Below are 21325 nucleotides of genomic sequence, written 5' to 3' on the forward strand. Positions count from 1 at the left end.
GTAGGCATGGAAATCTCATTTGCAGATGAAAGAGGAAGGAAGAAGAGAGAAGTGAACCCTGGTTCAGAGCCTCCCCACTCTCAGTAAAATCCTCCCTGGCAGCGCTGCCTGGGGGCCGAGTTTAACCTTTTATTTTAAGTGAAGGAAAACAAATACATGCTTAGGCAAATGCACAGTGAACGTACAGCTTGACAGCTAGCTCACTATAATGAGAACTTCTGAGGACCCACCACCCAGCTGAAGACACGGTGATGTCAGCACACACCCACAACCCCCTGCGCCTTCCCAGGCTTGCCCCCAGGGACGCTTGATATCATCTTCCTTGTGTTCTTTCTCCTTTAAAAAAATGTTCTTTTAAAGATTTATTTATTCCATTTTTTATGTGTTTGAGTGTTTGCCTTCATGAGTGCATATGTACCGCATGCCTGCCTGGTTTTACGGAGAGAAGTCAGAAGAGGGCATCAGATCCCCTTGAACTAGAGTTACAGATGGTTGGGAGCCACAATGTGGTTGCTGGAAACTGAAACCCTGTCCTCTGCAAGAGCAGTCAGTGCTCTTAGCCACGGATCCACCTCTCAGTCCCCTCCTTGCTTTTCTGTATAGGTTTCTTCTCTAAGGATGAGTCCTAACGTATGATAGTTTCATCTACGTTTGAACTTGGAGTACATAGAATCCTACAGAACACGTGTGTCTTCACGAACGTGTATGTGCTGAGCTGCTATCATTCAACTTCACATTTGTTAACATTTAACTGTTGCTTTTGTGTCTTATGATCCACCCAGTTTTATTCCTGTGTACTGTTTTACTATATAGATATAATGCATTTTTCTATCCATTTGGTGATGGTACACATGCGATTTATTTCCAGATTCAGAATAGCCCAGGAGCACCACTGTGTATGAATAGCCTTGTGCATGTAACCTGGCACATGCTTGCTTGCAGTTTTTATTACATAGGACAAGTAATGGAGTGAATGGCTCATTAGTTAGCTTAGACCAGTGCTTCTCAACCTTCCTAATACTGTGAACCTTTAATACAGTTCCTTGGGTTGTGGTGACCCCACAACCATAAGATATTTCATTGCTACGTCATAACTGTAATTTTGCTACTGTTACGAATCATAATGCCAATATCCGAGACGAATATGCAACCCAAGCGGTTGTGACCCAAAGGTTGAGAACTGCTGTCTCAGACTTGAAGGGAATGTTGTCAAACAGTCTTCTCAAGTGAGTACAAGTTTATCCTGCCTCAAGCAGATATGAACCTTCACCAGCACTTGAAAATGTCAGGCTTTCTATTTGAGGAAGGGGGTTATACTGGAGTGAAACCATTTTGTTAAGTTCCAAAATCTGAGCCCCAAACACCTTTCCTAGTCACTCTGGGGAGGCCTGAAACATGCACCCTGCTTCTGAAACCAGTCCACCAAGAAGAAACAGCCAAACATCTTCAACATGGCAGGCTCAAGCTGCCCCGCTTCTGCCAATGGCTGGGGAGGGGAGGAGAATTCAGAGACAGTGATGGGGGAGTTGGATTTGAAAGGTAGCCAGACACAGAACATATATACCAGGAGAGATGCGAATCAGAAGTTCAGGAGGGAAACCTATAGCTTCCAAAGACAACAAGAAACCCCGCCCATTCCATACAGACCTGGGTGGCACTGACTCAGTGTAAGAAAAGATTTTCATCCTGAGCTACAGGTGAACCAAGGACACTTACAGAGACTTACAGGCTGCCTAAGCCTGAAAGTGGGTTTTGAAGGCTCAGGATTTGAAGCATGGGCTGTGGCATCGAGTGCAGCATACTGCTCCCAGGATCAGATGTATTCACAGGCAGAGGACATAGTGGAGGGGAGCTCTCTTGGGGAGGCTCTATGGGGTGAGTTTTGCATAAAATATGCAAATCTTTGTGGAGTCCCCCCTCCAAACGCAGGACACAGATACATGCTTTTGTATAAGTATTTAAATATGCCTGTCTATCATTGTGTATATACATTTCTATATGTGTGGTTGCATCTCCCATACCTGTAAGACACATGATGCAAGCAAGCTGCGCTCACTTGTAATCCCAGCCTCTAGGTGCTGGTGGTGAGGTGATTCACGTATTCAATATTGCTATAGAGAGTCCAAGGCCAGCCTAGCTAACCTAAGACACCATCTCAAACAACAGCAAAGGAACAAAACCAAATACATGCGTGCCTACGTGTTTTCGAAGCACAATTTCTGTTGCTGAGCTCTGCCCCTCCTGGTATGTGGCTTTTCCTTTGACCCTGTGCACAGATGAGCATTTGGTGGGGGGCACGACATTGGGGAGCATTTTCTCCAGATACTATTGCCTCCGAGGAAGGTTAAAAGTCTCGGATGGGTTTTCCAGGTGCAGAATTAGCCCTCTCCCTAGGATACCCTTGCTCAGGCATTGATGCCGTTCTCCCCCAAATCTGAAACTCTGTTGGCTTCTGTGTTTCTGGCTCAGAAGGCAACATCAGAGGAACATTCCTTACTCGGGGGCTATGTATTTGCACTAACGAATAGGAAAATGTAATTTTCACCTGTGCAAAGCTGGCAGTGAGTTAGGGGAAACCGTTGCTTTCCAAGTGACCCTCTCACCTTGGCTCCCATCCATCAAAACATCCCAAGTGCTCACTCTCCCGATCAAAACCGCCTCTTCAGAAGGGATCTCTGTAGTCTTTTCTCCCTTGTGGCTTCCTTAAGTGTGTCTTTGGAGAGGAAGGTCCATCGCGTCTCCGGCAGAGTACACTCGGCAGAGGCAGAGGGTCAGTGATGTTTTCAATATACATTTCAGCTTTCCTTAATTCAATTTACATCTTAATATGAGTTCAAGCCAACAAATCACCTCTCCTGGGGTTGTATATGCTTCAAATCTAATTTGCTACTGTGGAATGCAAGCCTTACTTCTTGGCTAAAGGTATAGGAGTCAGCCTTCCATCTGTTGGCTTAAGAACAGCCCATAGCTGCCAGGACATAAAGGAGCATATGGCTTGGTTTGGGGGTGTCTGAGGCTTCCGACTAACATGGAAACTCATCTCTGGGGATATAGGACTTATCTGGTCTGACTCCCTTTCCAAGTTTGGGGTCTCCTGAGGGCAGCTGGGTAGTTGTGTCCTTTGTTCTCCAGTCCTGGCCCAGCAGCACCTGATACACGCAGGATGCTCAGCAGCTGTTTAGTTGGGGGAGGATTTTGAGCAGCAGCTGGTGGCTCCCTTACCGTGTCTGCCTGCTCCACCAGCTGTGGTCAGAGGGACTGGGCTACAGCCTCTCTGTCCTGCCATCAGGAGCATCAGCTGCTCCCAGCTGCTCTTCCCACTCACTCCAGCTCCCTCGGTAAGAGCTGGGAGACAGCTGTCAGCTGGGGTGGCTGTCTCTGGCCATCTGCTCTGGGTTGTAACCCCGAGGGCTTAGAAGGGGAGGAGACAGTAGACCCCATTCACCCCAACACATGTGTACAATACTGTTGCAAGACCACTTCAAGCTTGCTATTATCAGTATTCGAGCCTGGTGTGCACCTAGCTATATCTTCCAGGTAGCCTGCTGCATGACTTGGGAGCAACGTTTGGCCTACATGTTTGGCCCAGCTGCTTCTGCCAAGCATCTTATGTATCCCAGGATCCTTTCTTTCCTGCCTGCCTCAGCCATACCAACCATAGTTCTTTCCTTTCACATCTGCACATCTGCTTCTATGACTGTAAGGGCCATTCAGCATCACCTATACATCTCCAGGCCTGATTCACCCTAAGCGCTAAGCCACACACAACCCTTAGTCTGTTTTCTGTAGCAAGCCTGGGTGCGGTGGATGCCTTCATTCTTCCTCCAGATGGCCTGGAGAGGTATCATTGGCTGCTTAGTTACATAGCCTGGCTGGGAACTCCAGAGCCGTTCTCCCTGCATCCTCTACTTGGTTCTGGTTAGAAAGACAAGGCCATAGAGAGATGCCAGAGCTCTGCCGCCTTTCTCCCTGATTCTAACAGTTTTGCCCTAAGCAAGGCATCAATGGTACCTTCTGTCTCTACCTACCATGTCCACCCTCGTCCAATAGCTATGAAAGTTCAGGATAGAATTTGCACCCCAAGGACACTCTTTCCCCATGCGCCCCCCAGTGTGCGGACTTGGGTGCTTTGGCTTCTACACCTCAGCAGAGTGTTTGCTGACCAGCTACTGAGCTGTGTGCTCAGGAACACCCAGGCTGAGCCCAGTTCCAACTATGTGTTGTTTCTGCATTGCCTAGGGACTCTGCCCAACTCACACGCTCTCTTCCTCTGCTCTTTGTACCTCTAGCCACAGCTAGCACTGGTACCTTTACCCATTTGATCGCATGGGCTTAGCTGATGGTCTGCCATGCCTAACTGCATGTCTCTCTAGCATGTGGCACTTCTTCATTGAACTCTCCCCAGTTCCCTAGCTCTGCCTAGTCTAGGGACTCATAGCCAAGCGTCCAGATCTTTAATTGTGATCAGCCTTCTGTTCCAGCCCTCTGGGGTGCCTGCTCTTTCAATTCCCTCCCCACCCTCCACTTAATGGTGCCAGGATCCTTGGCAGGGACCATGTAGTATGCTGGCTTAAGCCAGATAGGCATCCTTCTCTGTCTTCAATGCACTCTCCGTGAGGCAAGTTATGTACATCGTAAATGTCATGGTCACAGCTGTCCCAGAGGGGAAGAGCTCAAGGAATGAGATCATGCAGTTCACTTATTTGCCAGGGTAGGATCCTAAGCACTCGGAGTGGGTAAATGCCACACCCCACACCTCCAAGAAATGCCCCACAAAAGGCCCTTGGTGTGAGGAAGGCAGAGCCTTAGGGAGGGCCAGCAGCCATGCCTGGGAGGTGTCTGAGTGGAGGTAGCCACAAAGGGGCTGCTGCTGCTCCTGCCCTGGGGACATCAGCTGGCTCAGCCCAACAGGCTGATGGCAGTGGGAGGGGTGATGCCACCTCCAGCCTAATGTTTATTCAGGCGGCCACCAGGCTTTGCTGTTCCCACGAGGGAAATTCACTATACAGCACCTCTGGGTTTTCAGAGCTGGCCTGCCTCAAACCCTCCTCTGTGGAAATCCCAAATAATAGCCTTGCTGAAATCAGAAAGGAGATTGAAGTCTATAAATCAGTGGGCAGCAAACCCCTGAGACCCCGGTGGGCAGGAGGGAGGAGTTGCACCTGTGGGCTGCTGTGACCGCCCAGAGAGTATTGCGCTGAAGCCCACGCTCAGGGGTGTCAGAAACCAGGGGGGGCTGCCTTTCACATAATGAAGAGACTCAAGCCCACATGTCCCACCAGCCTGAGCACTCCAAGAGAGTAACAGTTTGGGTGGAGTTCTGGGGCTGAGAACACAACGCACCCTGGGAGTGTTGTCCCAGCCCTCGGTGGGGGTCAGTACTGGCCTCTGTAATGTTACATTGTGTCTGCCCAGTTCTGTTCTCTGGTCATGCTTGCTCCTTGTTTGGCCTGTTGCTTACTTTCCTCTCACTGAAGGTGATCTTCCCCAGGGTGGGTTGAGCACCGGTCTTGCTCACTAAGCCGCCTCACACGGCCCTCCTCAGCATCCCTGCACTAACAAAGACATCACACAGCTGTCTCTGCACTGTCCGGCTTTGTTCTCTGTCTCAGGATAAGAAGCCGCGGCAGGAGAAGCTGCTCTATGCTGGTTATTATGGATTCCAGAGACCAGGACAGGAACCTTTCCGCTCACCCAGGATGACCTTGGCTGATACAAACAGCTCGGTCCCCACTTCTTGTTCACTCCTTCTAAGAGCTACCTGCAGCTTCTTTTTAAAGCAATATTCACTCCTCAAACTCCCAGACGGACCCAGCACACCTGGAGATCTTGGGGAAATGCAGGTTGTTATTCTGCAGGTCTGGGAAGGGCCTGGGGAGTTTGCATTTTTGACAAGCGTGCTGGTGGTCTCTTGTCCATACTTGGAGTGGTGAGGATCTGTGAGAGCCCAGCATCCTGATTTGCTCAGCTGATGCATGACTGTAAGGCCTTTTGTACACCTGAAAGCAAACTGTAAGGCTGCTCTGGCATCTTTAAAGCACTTGGTACTGCTGAGGGCTGGCTGGACTGGTTGGGTACCTTGAGTGGGACAGTAAGTGAGCTTCAGGAGCAATGGCCAGCAGGCTGGTGATGAGTCAGCCCTGCCACTTTTTATTATTATTATTATTATTATTATTATTATTATTATTATTATTATTTCGAGACAGGGTTTCTCTGTATAGCCCTGGCTGTCCTGGAACTCACTTTGTAGACCAGGCTGGCCTCGAACTCAGAAATCAGCCTGCCTCTGCCTCTCAAGTGCTGGGATTAAAGGCATGCGCCACCACTGCCCGGCTATTTATTATTCTTGTGAGTGTGTGTCATAAGTGTATGTATGCCTCAGCACGCATGTAGAAGACAACTTCGTGGTGTTGTTTCTCTCCTTCCCACTTTCTGTGGGCTCTGAGAATTGAACTTATGTCTCCGGGCTTTTGAAACAACTATCTTTGCTCTCAGGCCGTCCTACTAGCCCTCTGCCAGTGTTTTAAAATGACAGTTACCAAATCCCATCCTTACTGTAGGCCTCAGCAGCCTCTCTAGTATGAAAGGTTAGGCCTGAATGTCCGTTCCAACGGTGATGCTACGAACAGTAACGACCTAGTATTTTCCTTATGCAATCAGATGTATCAAATTCAATCTTTATAATCATGCACAGGGAATGGGCCAGTAATGTCAACTTTTTATTGATGGGAAATGGATATGGGTAGAGTTTAAATGACTTGCCTAAGATCACAGAGCTGGGGATAGCAGCAGAGAGGCATGAGCTGAGCACTCTCCTCCTTACCTATGGTTTCAACCACTGCGGCTCCAAAAGCTTGTCAGGAGAGACCACACACACTCACTCAGGGTGAGTTCTCCACACGAGACCCTTTCTCACAGACTGTAGCAGCCATAGCTGACGCTGTGCAATTCAGAGAGTCTGGCTTGGGCTAAGCGCCAGAGAACACGGTGAGCCGTTTGAGGGCTCAAGATGGGATGGCTCTAGGATGCTGTGCTGACCATTTTGGAGCCTGGAAAATGTAACAAGAATCTACTGGGCTCCCTGGGCGGCCCTCATAGGAGCCCTGGAGCCACGGTGTCTGGGTGTCACCGTCTTCTTGGATATACGAACATCACCTTGGCTCTGAGCCACCAGGCTCCCTTCTAGGACATTAGTAGCACCATTACCAGGCTTCAGGGCTGTGCCTGGAAATGTCTGAGCTTTTGCACGCCCCATGTCTGGTAAAAGGTGGAGAACAATATGTCTTCTCTTTTGCTTGGTTTCTTTCTCTACTAACCTTACCAACTTCAGAAACTGCCCGAGGGTGAGCACATCCGACGTCTAACTGTCATTGACTTTGCATGCACGTGCTTGTGGAACTGGGTATTGAACTGAGGGCCTCACACACACTAGGCAAGTGCTCTACTCTGGGCTGCATCCTCAGCTCAGTGTCTTTTATTTTGACAGTAACTTGCCAAGGCTGGCCTTTAGCCTACTCTGTATCCTAGGCTAGCCTTGAGCCTGCTCAGTATCCCAGGCTAGCTTCAAGCTTGTCGTATTTTGTTGCAGCCTTCTTTTTATTATTATTATTATTAAATTTATTTATTTATTCCCTTTACAACCCAATATCAGCTCTTCCTCTCGTCCCAGTACCCCCTCACACAAGTCCCTCCCCTCCATTCTCTCTTCCCTTTCTCTTTTGAGAAGGGAAAGTTCCCCTCTGGGTGTCAAACACCTCCCCCTCCCATGGCACATTGATTCCCTGTGGGATTAGGCACATTCTCTCCCACTGAGGCCCAGATAAGGCTGTCCATTTAGGGGCTCTGGATCCATAGGCAGGCAGGCAGGCAGGCAATAGGCTTAAGGACAGCCCCTGCTCCAGTTGTTTGGGGGACCCACATGAAGACCAAGTTGCTCATCTGCTGCATATGTGCAGAGGAACTAGGTCCAGCCCATGTTCACTCTTTGGTGGTTCAGCCCCTGGGAGCCCCAAGGGTCCAGGTTAGCCGACTCTGTCGGTCTCCTGTGGAGTCCCTGTTCTTTTTGCTGTTGCAGCGTTCTGTGGAGCTGGGAATATAGGCCTAGGCCACCAGTACTGGTTACACAGAACACTTGTTTGTATTTATTTTCAGAGCTAAGGATGGAACCCGGGGCTTTTTGAAAGATAGAAAAGGCTTCTATAACCATTGAGCTACATCCTCAACATTGTCTTTAAAAATTCTTTCTTTCTTTCTTTCTTATTTATGCATGAGGGCATGCACAGGTACTGTCACACACTCCCACCTGTGTGCACATGTCTCAACATGCATGTGGAGGTCAGAGGACAACGGAACCGTGGTTGGTTTTCTGCCTCCACCATATCCCGGAATTGAACCCAGGTCATCAGCAAGCAAGTTTTTGTTGTTGTTGTTGTTGAGTTATGTTGTTATCTCTACAACAACATTTTAAAGGGTTTTACTTCTATTATTTTTAATTATGTGTGTGTCAGTGTGTCTGTGTGTGGGTGTGTAGACGTGGATGAAGGAACCCAAAGATGGTCAGAGGCGACAGCTCCCCATGGAGTTGTAGCTACAGGGAGTTGAGAGCTTCAGAATAATACAGAATACAGAGTAGCCCAGTGTGGGTGCTGGGAACGGAACTCGGGTTCTCTGCAAAAGCCCCGGTAGAACATTTTAGATACCCATGGAACCCTTAGTGTAGAACCGCAGTTGAACAACACTGGGGCTCTATGGAGTCACTCTCTTTAAAATTAACCACAGGACAGAGGGAATCTCTGTGACTCACATCCTACCTACGCCCACCTTCTGCAGTTCTGCCCTCCCACCTTGCCTTCCATATTCCCCTTTCTTTCTTTCCTTCTTATTTTTTTAAAGATTTTGAAGGTGTATTTATTATATTTAAATGAGTACACTGTAACTGTTTTCAGACATAAGAGAAGAGTGCATCATATCCCATTATAGATGGTTATGAGCCACCATGTGTTTGCTGGGATTTGAACTCAGAATTTCTGGAAGAGTGATCAGTGCTCTTAACCACTGAGCCATCTGACCAGCCCTCACATTCCTCTTGCATGGATGTTCTGACTGTCGTGTCCAACATGTAGAGACTCTTTAGCAGTGTCTCTCCTCAGTGACAACAGCCAGCCCCAAGACAAGGACTCCAGGGGCATTTGGAGTGTCTCCTGTCCCCTCTGTGCCAGCTGACCAAGATGCAGCTTTGACTCTTCCTGGTGTGAACCAGGGGTAGTGTGCTGGCACCCACCAACATGGCAGCCGTCCTTATGCACAGATAGGAAAGCTTGAGGTCAGCCTGTTCATCTTCTATGTGAGTGATCCAAAGAGGCAGGGGGAGTGGTTGGTGCCTATAGACAAGCAAAGTAAGTGTGGTTCTTTAAAATCACCCCAGCGCCCTTCTTTCATACATGGGATGCCTGATTCACTTGAGCAAGTGAATGGAATCGCTGGCATCGTTCTTCATCACTTGGCAGGAACACTGTACACAAAGAACCAAAAAAGAACTGGGTGCCCTGGCCATGCCAGTGGTATTAGTAGGGGAGCTATGATAGTCTGGGTATTTCTAGCAGTTGAGTGTCTGGAAACGCTGCTTGGGCGCCTGTCACTGGTTACCAGGACAGGGCTAGGCACATGTATGGGCCTTGATCTTTTCTTGGCTCCATCCTCTGAGCCATCCCCATGTCTATACATCACCCACTCTGAGCTCATCCCCATGTCTTATCTCCATTCTCTGACCCATTTCCATGGCTGCAAATCTCCATGCTCCAAGCCACCCTGCCTCTGACTATCTCGAGGTTGCTAGTTACCTATTGTCTGTCTTCAAAACATTTTAACATTCCCCTTTTCAAAAACTCTTTTCTCCTCAGGAAGTCTCTAAGAACCTCACCAAGGAGAATGAGCAAATCAAAGAGGACGTGGAAGAAATCCGAACGGAGCTGAACAAGCTAGGCAAGGAGAACTGCTCTGACAACACCCTAGAGAGCATGCCAGACATCCGCTCAGCCCTGCAGAGGGATGCGGCGGCAGCCTACGCCCACCCAGAGGTACGGCCCCATCTTGCCAGGGTATCTCCTGGGCCTGGAAGAGTGAGATCAGCTTGAGGAAGCGCTCCTCGGGGCTGAGTCCTTCCAAGGTCAGGGTCTCAGTTCTGTGTAACACCCCTATAGGTGTGATGGGTAGGGCTTGGCCCAGCTTCACCCAACATGGACAGCCAGGGAAGTTCAGTGAGTAAGGGTGGAAATTGGTACTCAAATCTGGGTCTTCTGAGCTTTGGTACTGTTCTCACGATATCCCATGCTGCTCTCTTGAGCATCTCTTGTAGGACATACATGGGACCATCTATGTTTGCATCTCTCCTAGCGTCGTTATGAACACCACATTTTTCTCTCTCTTGGAAATGCCTTAGCTTGCAGATCGTAAATGATATGGTCCCCCTACTTATAAGGGCCTCGTTAGTCACCTTTCTCACTGTCTGGTTATGACTGCAGTTCTGGAAAGCAGGCCAGACAGAGGTCAGTATCCCCATCTTACAGATGGGTACAGAGCCTGGATCCGCTGGAAAGTAGAGGCAGAACATTCCAACCCCTGTTCCTCCCACCGACTTGTGTCCCTACCACAAAGCTAGCCCTGTACAAGATGGCTAATATAGTGTTGAGTCATGCCACAAGACCTGCTTGCATGAAAATATCTCTTCATTTCGTGACTTTCTCCTAAAAATTACTAGCTGGACTTGCAGCGGGATCTCTAGTACACATCTTTAATCCCAGCACTTGGGAGGCAGAGGCAATTAGATCTGTGTGAGTTTGAGGCCAGCGTGGTTTACATAGTGAATTCCAGGACAGACAGGCCTATGTGGCGATGATGATGATGATGATGGGTATGTGTTGGGCAGAGCCTAGGTTAGAGATTGAGCTGGTTCTTTGTGTGCTATGATATGTAAAAGGTTGCGAAGTGTGTTTCTCAGCTTTCTGCTACTATAACAAATTACCTGAGGATAATCAACTAAAAAAGAGGAATGGTCAAAGGCCTTGATTTCAGAAGTTTCAGTTCACTGTCATTGCTTTGGGTGGGGAGTATGTGGTAAAGCTCTACCAGTCACCCCAGGGCATAGCAAAGCAAAGGAAGAGAAGAAGAGGCCAGGGCCCTATGACCTAACTTCTCCCACTAAGCCCCATGTCTTAAAGCTTGCACTACCTCATAGCACCATGAACTAGACACCAAGCCTTCAATAAATAGACTTAAGATCCAAATTATAGCAGGTCACATTGCTTTGTGGGACTCTGTTGCCTGGGTTATCGTAAATTTGGGTAGAGAGGATGGAAGGCTTTGTGTGTAGGCTCAGAACTCTTGATGTTTGGTTAGTTGATGGGTGTCATCTCTCCTAAACTAACTTCAAACTGGCTGTGTAGCCAAAGATGGCCTTGAACTACTGATTCTCCTGCCTTAGAGTCTCAGGTGCTGCAACTACAAGTGTGTACTATCATGCCTGGTCTATGCGGTGCTAGGGACTAAACCCAGGACTTTGGGCAAGATAAGCACTCTATACACCAAATTCCATTGCCGGCTTACAGGCTCAGAACTCTTGGGTAAAGAAACTTATTATAGTGGGGCTAAGGGGGCATACCTGGGGGGCTTGGGGACTTTCAAGTACATGTGTTCTGAAGACACATGGGGACTCTGAGACAGCAGGCACTGGAAGAGTATGGTGTGTGGACTTCCCCAAGAAGTCAAAAGCAGCCGGGCGGTGGTGGCACACGCCTTTAATCCCAGCACTTGGGAGGCAGAGGCAGGTGAATTTCTGAGTTCAAGGCCAGCCTGGTCTACAAAATGAGTTCCAGGACAGCCAGGGCTACACAGAGAAACCCTGTCTTGAAAAAAACAAAAAAACAAAAACAAAAACAAAAAAAACCCAAAAGAAGTCAAAAGCAATCCCATGCTGTAAAGTGAGGAACAGGAGTCATTACCTGGCTTTTGATGTTTTTGAAACATTATATTCCCTCATAAATAATTTGTCTCATTTTTGAGTGTCCCTTACGTATTGGTCACTGAAACATGAGTTTAGCCTGGTGGGTGGGTCACCCCTAAGGGACCTTGAAATCACCCCAGAAAGAGATATGAAGGTACCTGAAATCACCCCAAAGCCAGAAGCTCTGGGAACCAGAAAGGGACGTGAAGGTATCTGTGTGCCTCTCATCTCAGCCCCCACTGCCCAGTGCAGCCAGCATTTCCTTACCTTCTGCTTCCAGCTTCCCAGTCAGCCAGCTAAGCTGGAGAATGCGGTCTGTTGTCTTGATGACACATTCTGTGGTACATTCAGAAACCCTGCTCAGATTTCCCGAGGGCAAACTACAAACCAAATCAAACACACCAAACTCTTTTTCTCCTTGCTCAGCAAAGTCCTTCCCGGGCCTTCCCTGAGTCCCCACAGCACACAGTGCTGAAGTTAGCACAATCCACCCAGCCAGGCTAGAAGCGCAGAGGGTACAGGATGCCCAGAGGTAGGCTCATTCTCTCTGTGTGTACGCAGCAGCCCTGTGTCTTTGGTGAGCACCATGCTGCAACAGGGGAGATGGTTTTAGCTGGTTATTTTTGGTTCTTGCAAATGATGCCAGAGAATTCTTGGAATGGCTGGTAATTATTTTGTAAGGTGGTCTTCCAACATGGTCCTTGTCTAGAAGGTTGGCAGGGAGGCCCAGAGATCAGGTTGGTAGTGGAAAGGCATTGTGGGTGTGGGAACACTAGATGCCAGGAGGTGAAATCATTTGGCAGACTCTTGGATGAACAGAGAGGCAATCAGAATGTGGTGGGGGTAGCTGCCGCCCAGTTCAACTTGCCGCCAGCGAATCCAAGGAAATTATATGTTGTCTGGCAAAGGCTGTCCACCGTCTTGCTCCATATCCTTGGCTGGGACAAAGAACTGCAGTCCCTGCCCTTTCCTGAGAGCCTGGACCTAAAGTCAGTTCCTTGGGTTTGCCACAAAGAAATGACAGCTGGCTTCTCTGACACAGAGGGAAACCAGCGCCAGCAATTAGATGCCCCTGGGCATTTGAGGTAGAGGCTGTGGCAGGAGCCTCTTGTCAACCTCCCAGGCAGCTCTTTCCACTGGGAAATGAAACATCTTCCACGTCCATGCCCAGGGCAGTTGCCAGACCACAGCCCTGAAGACATGGAGATGGTGGCCACTTTTTGGAAGGCCAATAAGTAGACCTGAGGTCACAGCCAATGTGGCTTAATGTAAGGAGGAACACAGGCCCAGGAAGTAACCGTGGGGCCCACTTGGTGATTGTGTGACTTCATTTGTATCCTTCTCAGCTACTTCCCTGGGTGGCGTTTCAACTAAGTTACTGAATGGCTGTTTCCTTATCTAGGAAATGCTGGTAGCATTACCTTGTTCCATTGCTATGAGGATTAAAAATAATATTCTCTATTGGGTTGGCTGTAATAGGTGCTCACTAAAATGGCACCACCAACAAGCAAGCATCCCCATACTTGTGGTAGAGGTTGCTGTCTTAGTCAGGGTTTCTATTCCTGCACAAACATCATGACCAAGAAGCAAGTTGGGGAGGAAAGGGTTTATTCGGCTTACACTTCCATATTCATCACCAAAGGAAGTCAGGACTGGAACTCAAGCAGGTCAGGGAACAGGAGCTGATGCAGAGGCCATGGAGGGATGTTCTTTACTGGCTTGCCTCCCCTGGCTTGCTCAGGCTGCTCTCTTATAGAACCCAAGACCTGCTTGTGGACGTTGTACATCGTGGTGCGGAGCCTAGTGCGCACCACGATGTACAACGTCCACAAGCAGGAGACAGCAATGGCCCTGAAAAGAGTCTTTAATTTTCCCTCTGAAATTTCACAAGCCAGACCTCCATCTTCTGCACTGTTCTCAACATTATCTTCCAAGCTCCTACACAATATCTGACAGAGCTCTTAACAACGAATGGATCTTCAAGCCCAAAGTTCCAAAGTCCTTCCACAGTCCTCCCCAAAACATGGTCAGGTTGTCACAGGAATACCCCACTCTGCTGGTACCAATTTGTCTTAGTCAGGGTTTCTATTCCTGCACAAACATCATGACCAAGAAGCAAGTTGGAGAGGAAAGGGTTTATTCGGCTTACACTTCCATATTCATCACCAAAGGAAGTCAGGACTGGAACTCAAGCAGGTCAGGGAGCAGGAGCTGATACAGAGGCCATGGAGGGATGTTCTTTACTGGCTTGCCTCCCCTGGCTTGCTCAGCCTACTCTCTTATAGAACCCAAGACTACCAGCCCAGGGATGGTCCCACCCACAAGGGNCNTTTCCCCCTTGATCACTAATTGAGAAAATGCCTTACAGTTGGATCTCATGGAGGCATTTCCTCAACTGAAGCTCCTTTCTCTGTGATAACTCCAGCTGTGTCAAGTTGACACAAAAATAGCCAGTACAGTTGCCTTACAAGAGGCTTGAGGGAGGTACAGGGATGGCATGGAGAACTGACACCACCGAGGGCACAGCTGGCATGCTAGCATGTATTGTGCTCTCCTGGGCAGTTCTTTTACTCCAGTGAAGGGGGACTGGCAAAGATGTGTGCACATTTTTCCAGCTGCCCATCACTACCTCATGTCAAGGAGACAGCCATATATAGGGATGGCCATGTCTGTTGCACGGTCTGGTTGAACTCTCTTCATGGGAAACAAGCAGAGATGACAGGAGATGTGTTTGGAAGTGAGCATAGTGGGTTTCTCCAGGCTGGATCCTAAAGGTCAGAATGAAAGCCCTGTTTCCCCCCTCTGTGCACACCGAGGTGGTGGGGTGGGGAGACAGTTTGGCCACGATGACTGGACTGGATCTCTACAGCTAAGGCCCTCTTGGGAAGTGGGACTGTATTTGACTGTGGCCTGTGCTCCATCACTGTTCGTCCTGTCCCATGTCTCTGATCAGGGAGTGACCTGACCTTCCATTTTGTCCCCTCTGAGAAACAGTATGAAGAACGGTTTCTGCAGGAGGAAACTGTGTCACAGCAGATCAACTCCATCGAACTCCTGAGGACACAGCCACTGGTCCCTCCTGCAGCGATGAAGCCACAGCGGCCCCTGCAGAGACAGGTGCACCTGAGAGGTCGGCTGGCCTCCAAGCCCACCGTCATCAGGGGAATCACCTACTATAAAGCCAAGGTCTCTGAGGAGGAAAATGACATAGAAGAGCAGCGTGAGTCCGGGTCAGAGGGACAGGGATTTCATCCTTAGTTCAGGGATATGCAGTTATCCCAGAGTTTGCTGAGAAGCCTTGGACCTTAACCTCTCTGGGGTTCAAAGACATTGTGTGTGGCAAAGGGTGGATGAGCTGGAGGGACATCTGCATCCTTTTGTTTCTTCCTTCTGGTTTACAGATAGGGAAACCAAGGCTTGGGCAGAATAGTTTTCTTGGAGATACTAGGTAGGCTCTGCCATCTGCTCCTCTCTGTGGTCCTCAAGTTTGCTGAATTTCCAACACCTTCTCTCATCAGCCTTCACCCTTCCTGCCTTTCCACAAAGAATAGACAAGCTCACTTCTGTATTCCTCCATGTCTCCTGTCATCTTTATTTTCCTTGCTCTGTTGCTCAGGCTCATCTATGAACTTCAGAAACTTCTGTGCTAGCATCTCTTCCAGCCTCTGTCTCCAACCTTCCTTCTTCTCTTTCTGTTGCTTATTTTGACCAATGAAATCCTGAACCTTTAGTTCTAGTGTTTGCTCTAGGCTATGCTGCCAAGGCTTAAGCTTATCTCTCTGTTGCTCAGACTCATCTGTGAACTTCAGAAATCTCAGTTCTAGCATTTCTTCCAGCCTCTTTTAATGTTATCATTCTAATATTGCAGCGACTGCCTTATTTTGATTTGCCAGCTTTAGTAAATTATCCTCTAGACTTTGCTTCCAAATTTTATCTCTATCTCCTTGTTGTTCAATCTGATCTGTGAAGGGTCGAATTCTTTTTTTCTGGTGTCTCTTCCAGCTCCTGCTCACCCCTTACCCACTCCTACCCACCCCAGCCAGGTCCTTCCGTCTGGTCTCAGGAAACAGCCTCCCCAGCTGCATCCCTGCTACACTTTGTTTTTTTCATCCGATGTTTTACACTCAACCTGTAGCTGCAGCTGCAGAGTCATTACCCACCTTAACTGTGTTCTCTGATTCTGACTACCCGAGTGCTCTGTCCCTCTTCTGGTCCAGCCCTTAGGGTGTTTCCTCCCTGCCCCACCCCTGCAGCATCATCTCCCTCCTGGTGTTCCAGGCGAACCTCTGAATTCTAGCTTTCTAGCTCTTTCTTTTGTGCGTAGAACTCAGTGTCCCCTCTCATACATCTTTGCCTTCCGCGTTTCGTCTGCTCATCCATCTCACTCAGAATTAAAACTGACCTCTGTGCAGAGACCCCAAGCTGCCCTCGATCTAAGTGCTGGCTTCCTCTGACCCTACCTCCCACTCATACCCTCTGCTGGGTCCACACTGGCCTCCTCACTGCTCCTCAGCCTCAGCAGGCTTGTTCTGGACCCCTGGGCTTCGCATTACTGTTATTTCCTGCACCACCCGCTCCCCCAACCAAATCTTCCCCTCCCCTTCCCCAACCTCCATGTTGCAGGGTCTACTGTTAACTTTCTCAGGTTCCTGTGGCAAGCCAGCTCAGTGGGTCTCATCTGACCAACCGTTCTATTCACTCCTGAGGGGGGTTTATTGTTTTTTATTTTCTTTCTCTAAAAATGTTTCTTAGCTACTGTTTTCCAGGCTATCCTTGAACTCCCAATCCTCCTGGCTTACTTTCCCAAGTGCTAACATTGCCAGTGTGAGCTGCCCAGGGTCATAACCCATGACTGCTCCTCCCCAGGCTGGAGTAAGGATAGTAGCGGATTGTTCAGAGACTCTCAAGGGAAGACACTCTTCTCCCCATGCGCCTGGCCAGCGTCTAAGTCCCCAGCCAGAAGGGTTTGGGATGGACCTCAGCTAGAGGGCTTGTATAAAATGCACAAAGCCCTGGGGTCCACCTCCAACCAGAAAATAAAAGCCACCAGGTAAAATCCGGGCTGAACTCGGTCTCTCAGCTCACTGCCATGTTGGAGCAAGGAGCCTCCTTCACCTGCCTGTTGCCACCCATCCGTGGCCAGAGTGTTCCTTGTCCTGTGCCACAAATGAGCCTTGTGTTTGTTCCACAGACGATGAGCTTTTCAGTGGCGATAGCGGGGTGGACTTGCTGATAGAAGATCAGCTTCTAAGGCAGGAAGACCTACTGACAAGTGCCACCCGGAGGCCAGCAACCACTCGTCACGCTGCTGCTGTGACAACTGACGCGAGCATTCAGGCCACAGCCTCATCCTCAGAGCCTGCACAGGTCTCTGCCTCAGCACCCAGCTTTGTTGAGCCTGCTCCTCAGGCCTCCGATAGACAGCTCTTGGCAACCCCACAGACTACCACAGTGTTTCCAGAGCCCACAGGGGTGATGCCTTCTACCCAAGTCTCACCCACCACTGTGGCCCACACAGCCGTCCAGCCACTTCCAGCAATGGTTCCTGGGGACATATTTGTGGAAGCTCTACCCTTGGTCCCTCTGTTACCTGACACAGTTGGGACGGACATGCCAGAGGAAGAGGGGACTGCAGGGCAGGAAGCAACCTCTGCTGGTCCCATCCTGAGCCCCGAGGAAGAAGATGATATTAGGAATGTGATTGGTAAGTCTTCTTCCTTGGACTGGTGCTCCTCTGGTCATTTTGGTAAAAGGAAGAGGGGTTTGTAGAGGACAGGAACTGGGAAGCTCGGCCCTTAGCTGGGGTAAAGTACTGGCCTTGCATGAGTGAAACTTTGGGTCTCACCTCCGCCAAAGCAATGCAACACAAGAAAGGCCAGTGGAGGTGTGCCTCTGACCAGTAGTTAGTTTTCACAGCTAGCAGCATGGCCAACCTTTTGAGGTTGTAACATGACATTGTCGCTGCAGTTCACATGGGAGAACTGTGCTAGAGAGTTAGAAAAGGAAAACCTGCAAAAAAAAAATCTTTTAATTGATTTTACAAGTTTGTATTGGACTGCAATTCTGGCCACATTTATCCATGGGGGCTGTTTGAACATTTCTGAAGTGTTTCATATCTAAATGTGTCAGTGGCGAGAGTATCATATAGGAGTGGATGAAATGAACACCATATGGCCGTGGGTAACTTTTCCAAATATGAATTTATCCAGTGAGTTTGCTGTGAACCCTGACGTGTCTGTCAGCAACAGCCACCACAGTAAGGTTGTCAGGCCATGAACCAGCTGAGGATTAATTCTTATTGGGGTGGCTCCAGAGTCAAAGCAAAGTAGGGCCAGGCATGTTGGTTGGTTGGTTTATATCAACATGGCATAAGCTAGAGTCATTGGGAAGAGGGACTCTCAGCTGAGAAACTGCTTCCATCTCTCAGCCATTTTCTTGATTCATGACTGAGAAGGTCCAGCCCCCTGTGGGTACGGCCATCCCTGGGCAGGCGGTCCTGGGTTATATATGAAAACAGGCTGAGCAAGTCAAGAAGCAGCACCCATCCATAGGCACTGCCTCAGCTCCTGCCTCCAAGTTCCTGCCTTGTCTTTCCAAATGACAAACCAGATGAACCCTTTGTCCTTGGGTTACTTTTGGTCACGATGTTTTATTTCGGCAATAAAAACCTTAACTGAGAAACCAGGGAATAGGCAACAGCATAGGCCATTGTGGAGAATGTAATAAGCCCAGAACTGGGGAGGACAGGGATGCTAGGGCATCACTGAGCAATGCTCTGACAGAGAGGTGGAAGACAGAGCTGAAAGCAGAGCCAGCTGCTGGGAAACATGGCACATGTCGGCAAAGGGAGTTGTCACGTGAGTTGGTTCCAAAGGATGAATAGGAATGTTTATGCAGAAAAAGGGAGCTTTCTTCTGACAGGTCTGGTGGTGCAAGGTACATTCTAGAAGCATAGAGAAGACAGGTCTTCTGTTCCAGAGAGCTCCATGGCCACAAAGAAAAAGGAGAGTAGGGGGTTGGGACAGAAAACAGAAATAGTTATAGAAGACAGCTGACTACCTGGGTGTGGTGGTATGAATTTGAAATCCAAGGATTCAGCAGGCCAATGCAGGAGGAACTCAAGTTTGAAGCCAACTTGGACTATATAGCAAGACTCTATGTTAAGAATTAAAGTAAATTAAAGTTTAAGAAAACGATAGCTGTTCATTAACTCACCACTCCTTAAGAGTGGCTGGATGGGAATGCTGTTGAGTGGAGGCTCTCTCAAATGTCTGGGAATGCCACAGCTTCAACAGGGGACAAGGTCTGTCTCCTCAGCATTGCCTTCTTCTTCCTAGCTCCCGTCCCTTTGTAGCCTTGTCTCCAGGCCCTCTTCAACATGTCATGCTAGCTCTAGAAGCAAGGCTGTATGGGGAGCACCTGCTGAAGGCCACACATTTGACCTCTGTACCCTCTCTCATGTCCTTGCCATTGGCTTATGACCTTGGCAAAGCCCCATGTTTCTCTGAGTCTCAAATAGAGTTAGCAATTTGCCAAGTATCTTTTCTTCCACTGTGTTCTGTGATTTTCTGCAGGAAGTTTGCAAGGGTGTACTTGTTAGTAAGGGGTGCTTATCAGAGGAAAGTCTCAGAAAAATGCCAGAGTGGAAGTAGGAGGCAGGTAGCGTCCTTGTTACTTTTCTCTTGCTGTGACAAAATACCATGACCAAGGCAATGTACAGAAGAAAGCGTTTAATTGAGCTTGTGGTTTCAGAGGGTTAGAGTCCATGATGGTAGAGGGAAGGCATGGTAGCAGGAACAGCTGAGAGCTCTCAGCCTGATCTTTAAACAGGAGGCAGAGAGAGAGGGGGAACATGGGAAAGGGCAAACATTTGTTTTGAAATCTCAAAGCCTTCCCCAGTGACACACCTCCTCCAACAAGGTCACACCTCCTAGTCCTTCCCAAGCACTTCCACCAACTGGGGACAAAGCATTCAAACATAAGCCTACAGAGGACATTATCATTCAAACCACTACAGGAAGTTAGACTCCCCAAGATAGCATCTCAGGAAAACCAGCAAGAAGGCAGCACTTGAATGGCAGAGGCAGGGCTGGAGAAGGAGAAAGTGTTTTGTTTTGCTGTCTGTCTGTCTGTCTGTCTGTCTGTCTGTCTGTCTCTCCCTCTCTCCCTCTCTGGTGGGTGTGTGTTCACATTTGTATGTGGGTATGCATGCACATGTGTGTGGCAGTCCTAAGTTAACATGACAAATCTTCCTTGAGAGCACTCCACTTCATTTATTGAGGCAGGGACTCTCACTGAACCTGGAACTCGCAGAGCCTATCTAGTCTAGCTAGCCAGCTTGCTCCTGGAATCCCCATCTCTGCCTCCTGAGTGCTGGGATCACAGGTAACTAGCATGCTAGTAGCTACCCTGACTTTTAAGTGGATTTCGGGGACCTGAACCCCAATCCTCTCATTTGTGTTTCGCCTCCCTAACCATCTCTTTAGTCTTTCCTTTACTCTCCTCCCCTTTCCTGTCCCCTCCTCCTTACCCTCCTTATCCCTTCCCTTACCCACCCTCCCCCCCTCCTTCCTCTCCTCTCTCTCTCCCACCCTGCCTTTCCACTCTCTTTTCTTTTCCCATGGGGTGAAAAAGCCAAAGGCAAGTTAATTCCCCACTGCACGGATAACCACCTTTTCAAAGACGTGGGTCCTTCTTCCTGTCTACTAGAATGTGCTAGACTGAGTAGAGAGCTCTTTCTTACCCTGGCTGAGGGCTGCCCTGAACCTACAGCTCCAGGCGCAGCACCTACCCAGCTCCATCGGCCCCATACTCCATGCTCCGGCTTCCTGGTACCCTTCCTTGAGTGGGAGGGGAAGTTCCTTTAGCTGTTTCACTATAGGTCTCCACTGCCCTGTGCAGGTAGCTAGAAAACTCAAAGTGAAGACAGTCTGCAGGCAAGGTCCATATATACCTTTGGTCATAAGGCCATTGGTTTGAGCCTGGGAGCCTCTTCTCCCATAGACTAGTTAGCAAAAAGGGGAGTCCCTCCCGCACTGTCTTCATGCTGGTTCTGACCCCAGCCTCTCCTACCTGCCTTCCCAGGTTTTGCCTCCAGTGGATCTTTAAACCACTGTAATTGCCAATAGGTACCTATCTGGAGTTCACAGGTCTTGGCCCTCTTAGTAGCTCAGCTGGCATGCAGACCCTGTAATCTGATAGCCATGTACCTGGTGACAGGAGCTAGAGATTGGGGATACATGTTTTCCTGTTGCTCAGTATTCTCTTTGACTGGACTGAGTCTTGTAGATCCTGGCAGAGGGCTCTGGCCTCTTCTATCTAGTCTGA

At 49.0% G+C, this 21325-nt stretch overlaps 1 protein-coding gene across 1 annotated transcript in view; it reads left to right on the plus strand.

The window, feature by feature from the left end:
• Positions 1–21325, plus strand: part of Olfml2b (olfactomedin like 2B) — a 39158-nt gene that overhangs the window by 7974 nt on the left and 9859 nt on the right. The window contains exons 4-6 of the mRNA XM_021161521.1: positions 9900–10076; positions 14993–15218; positions 17190–17702. Of these exons, the coding sequence (XP_021017180.1) occupies positions 9900–10076; positions 14993–15218; positions 17190–17702 (916 nt within the window). The remainder of the gene's footprint in view (positions 1–9899; positions 10077–14992; positions 15219–17189; positions 17703–21325) is intronic.

Source organism: Mus caroli, chromosome 1 (genome assembly GCF_900094665.2).
Source record: "Mus caroli chromosome 1, CAROLI_EIJ_v1.1, whole genome shotgun sequence".
In the NCBI taxonomy this organism is placed as follows: domain Eukaryota; kingdom Metazoa; phylum Chordata; class Mammalia; order Rodentia; family Muridae; genus Mus; species Mus caroli.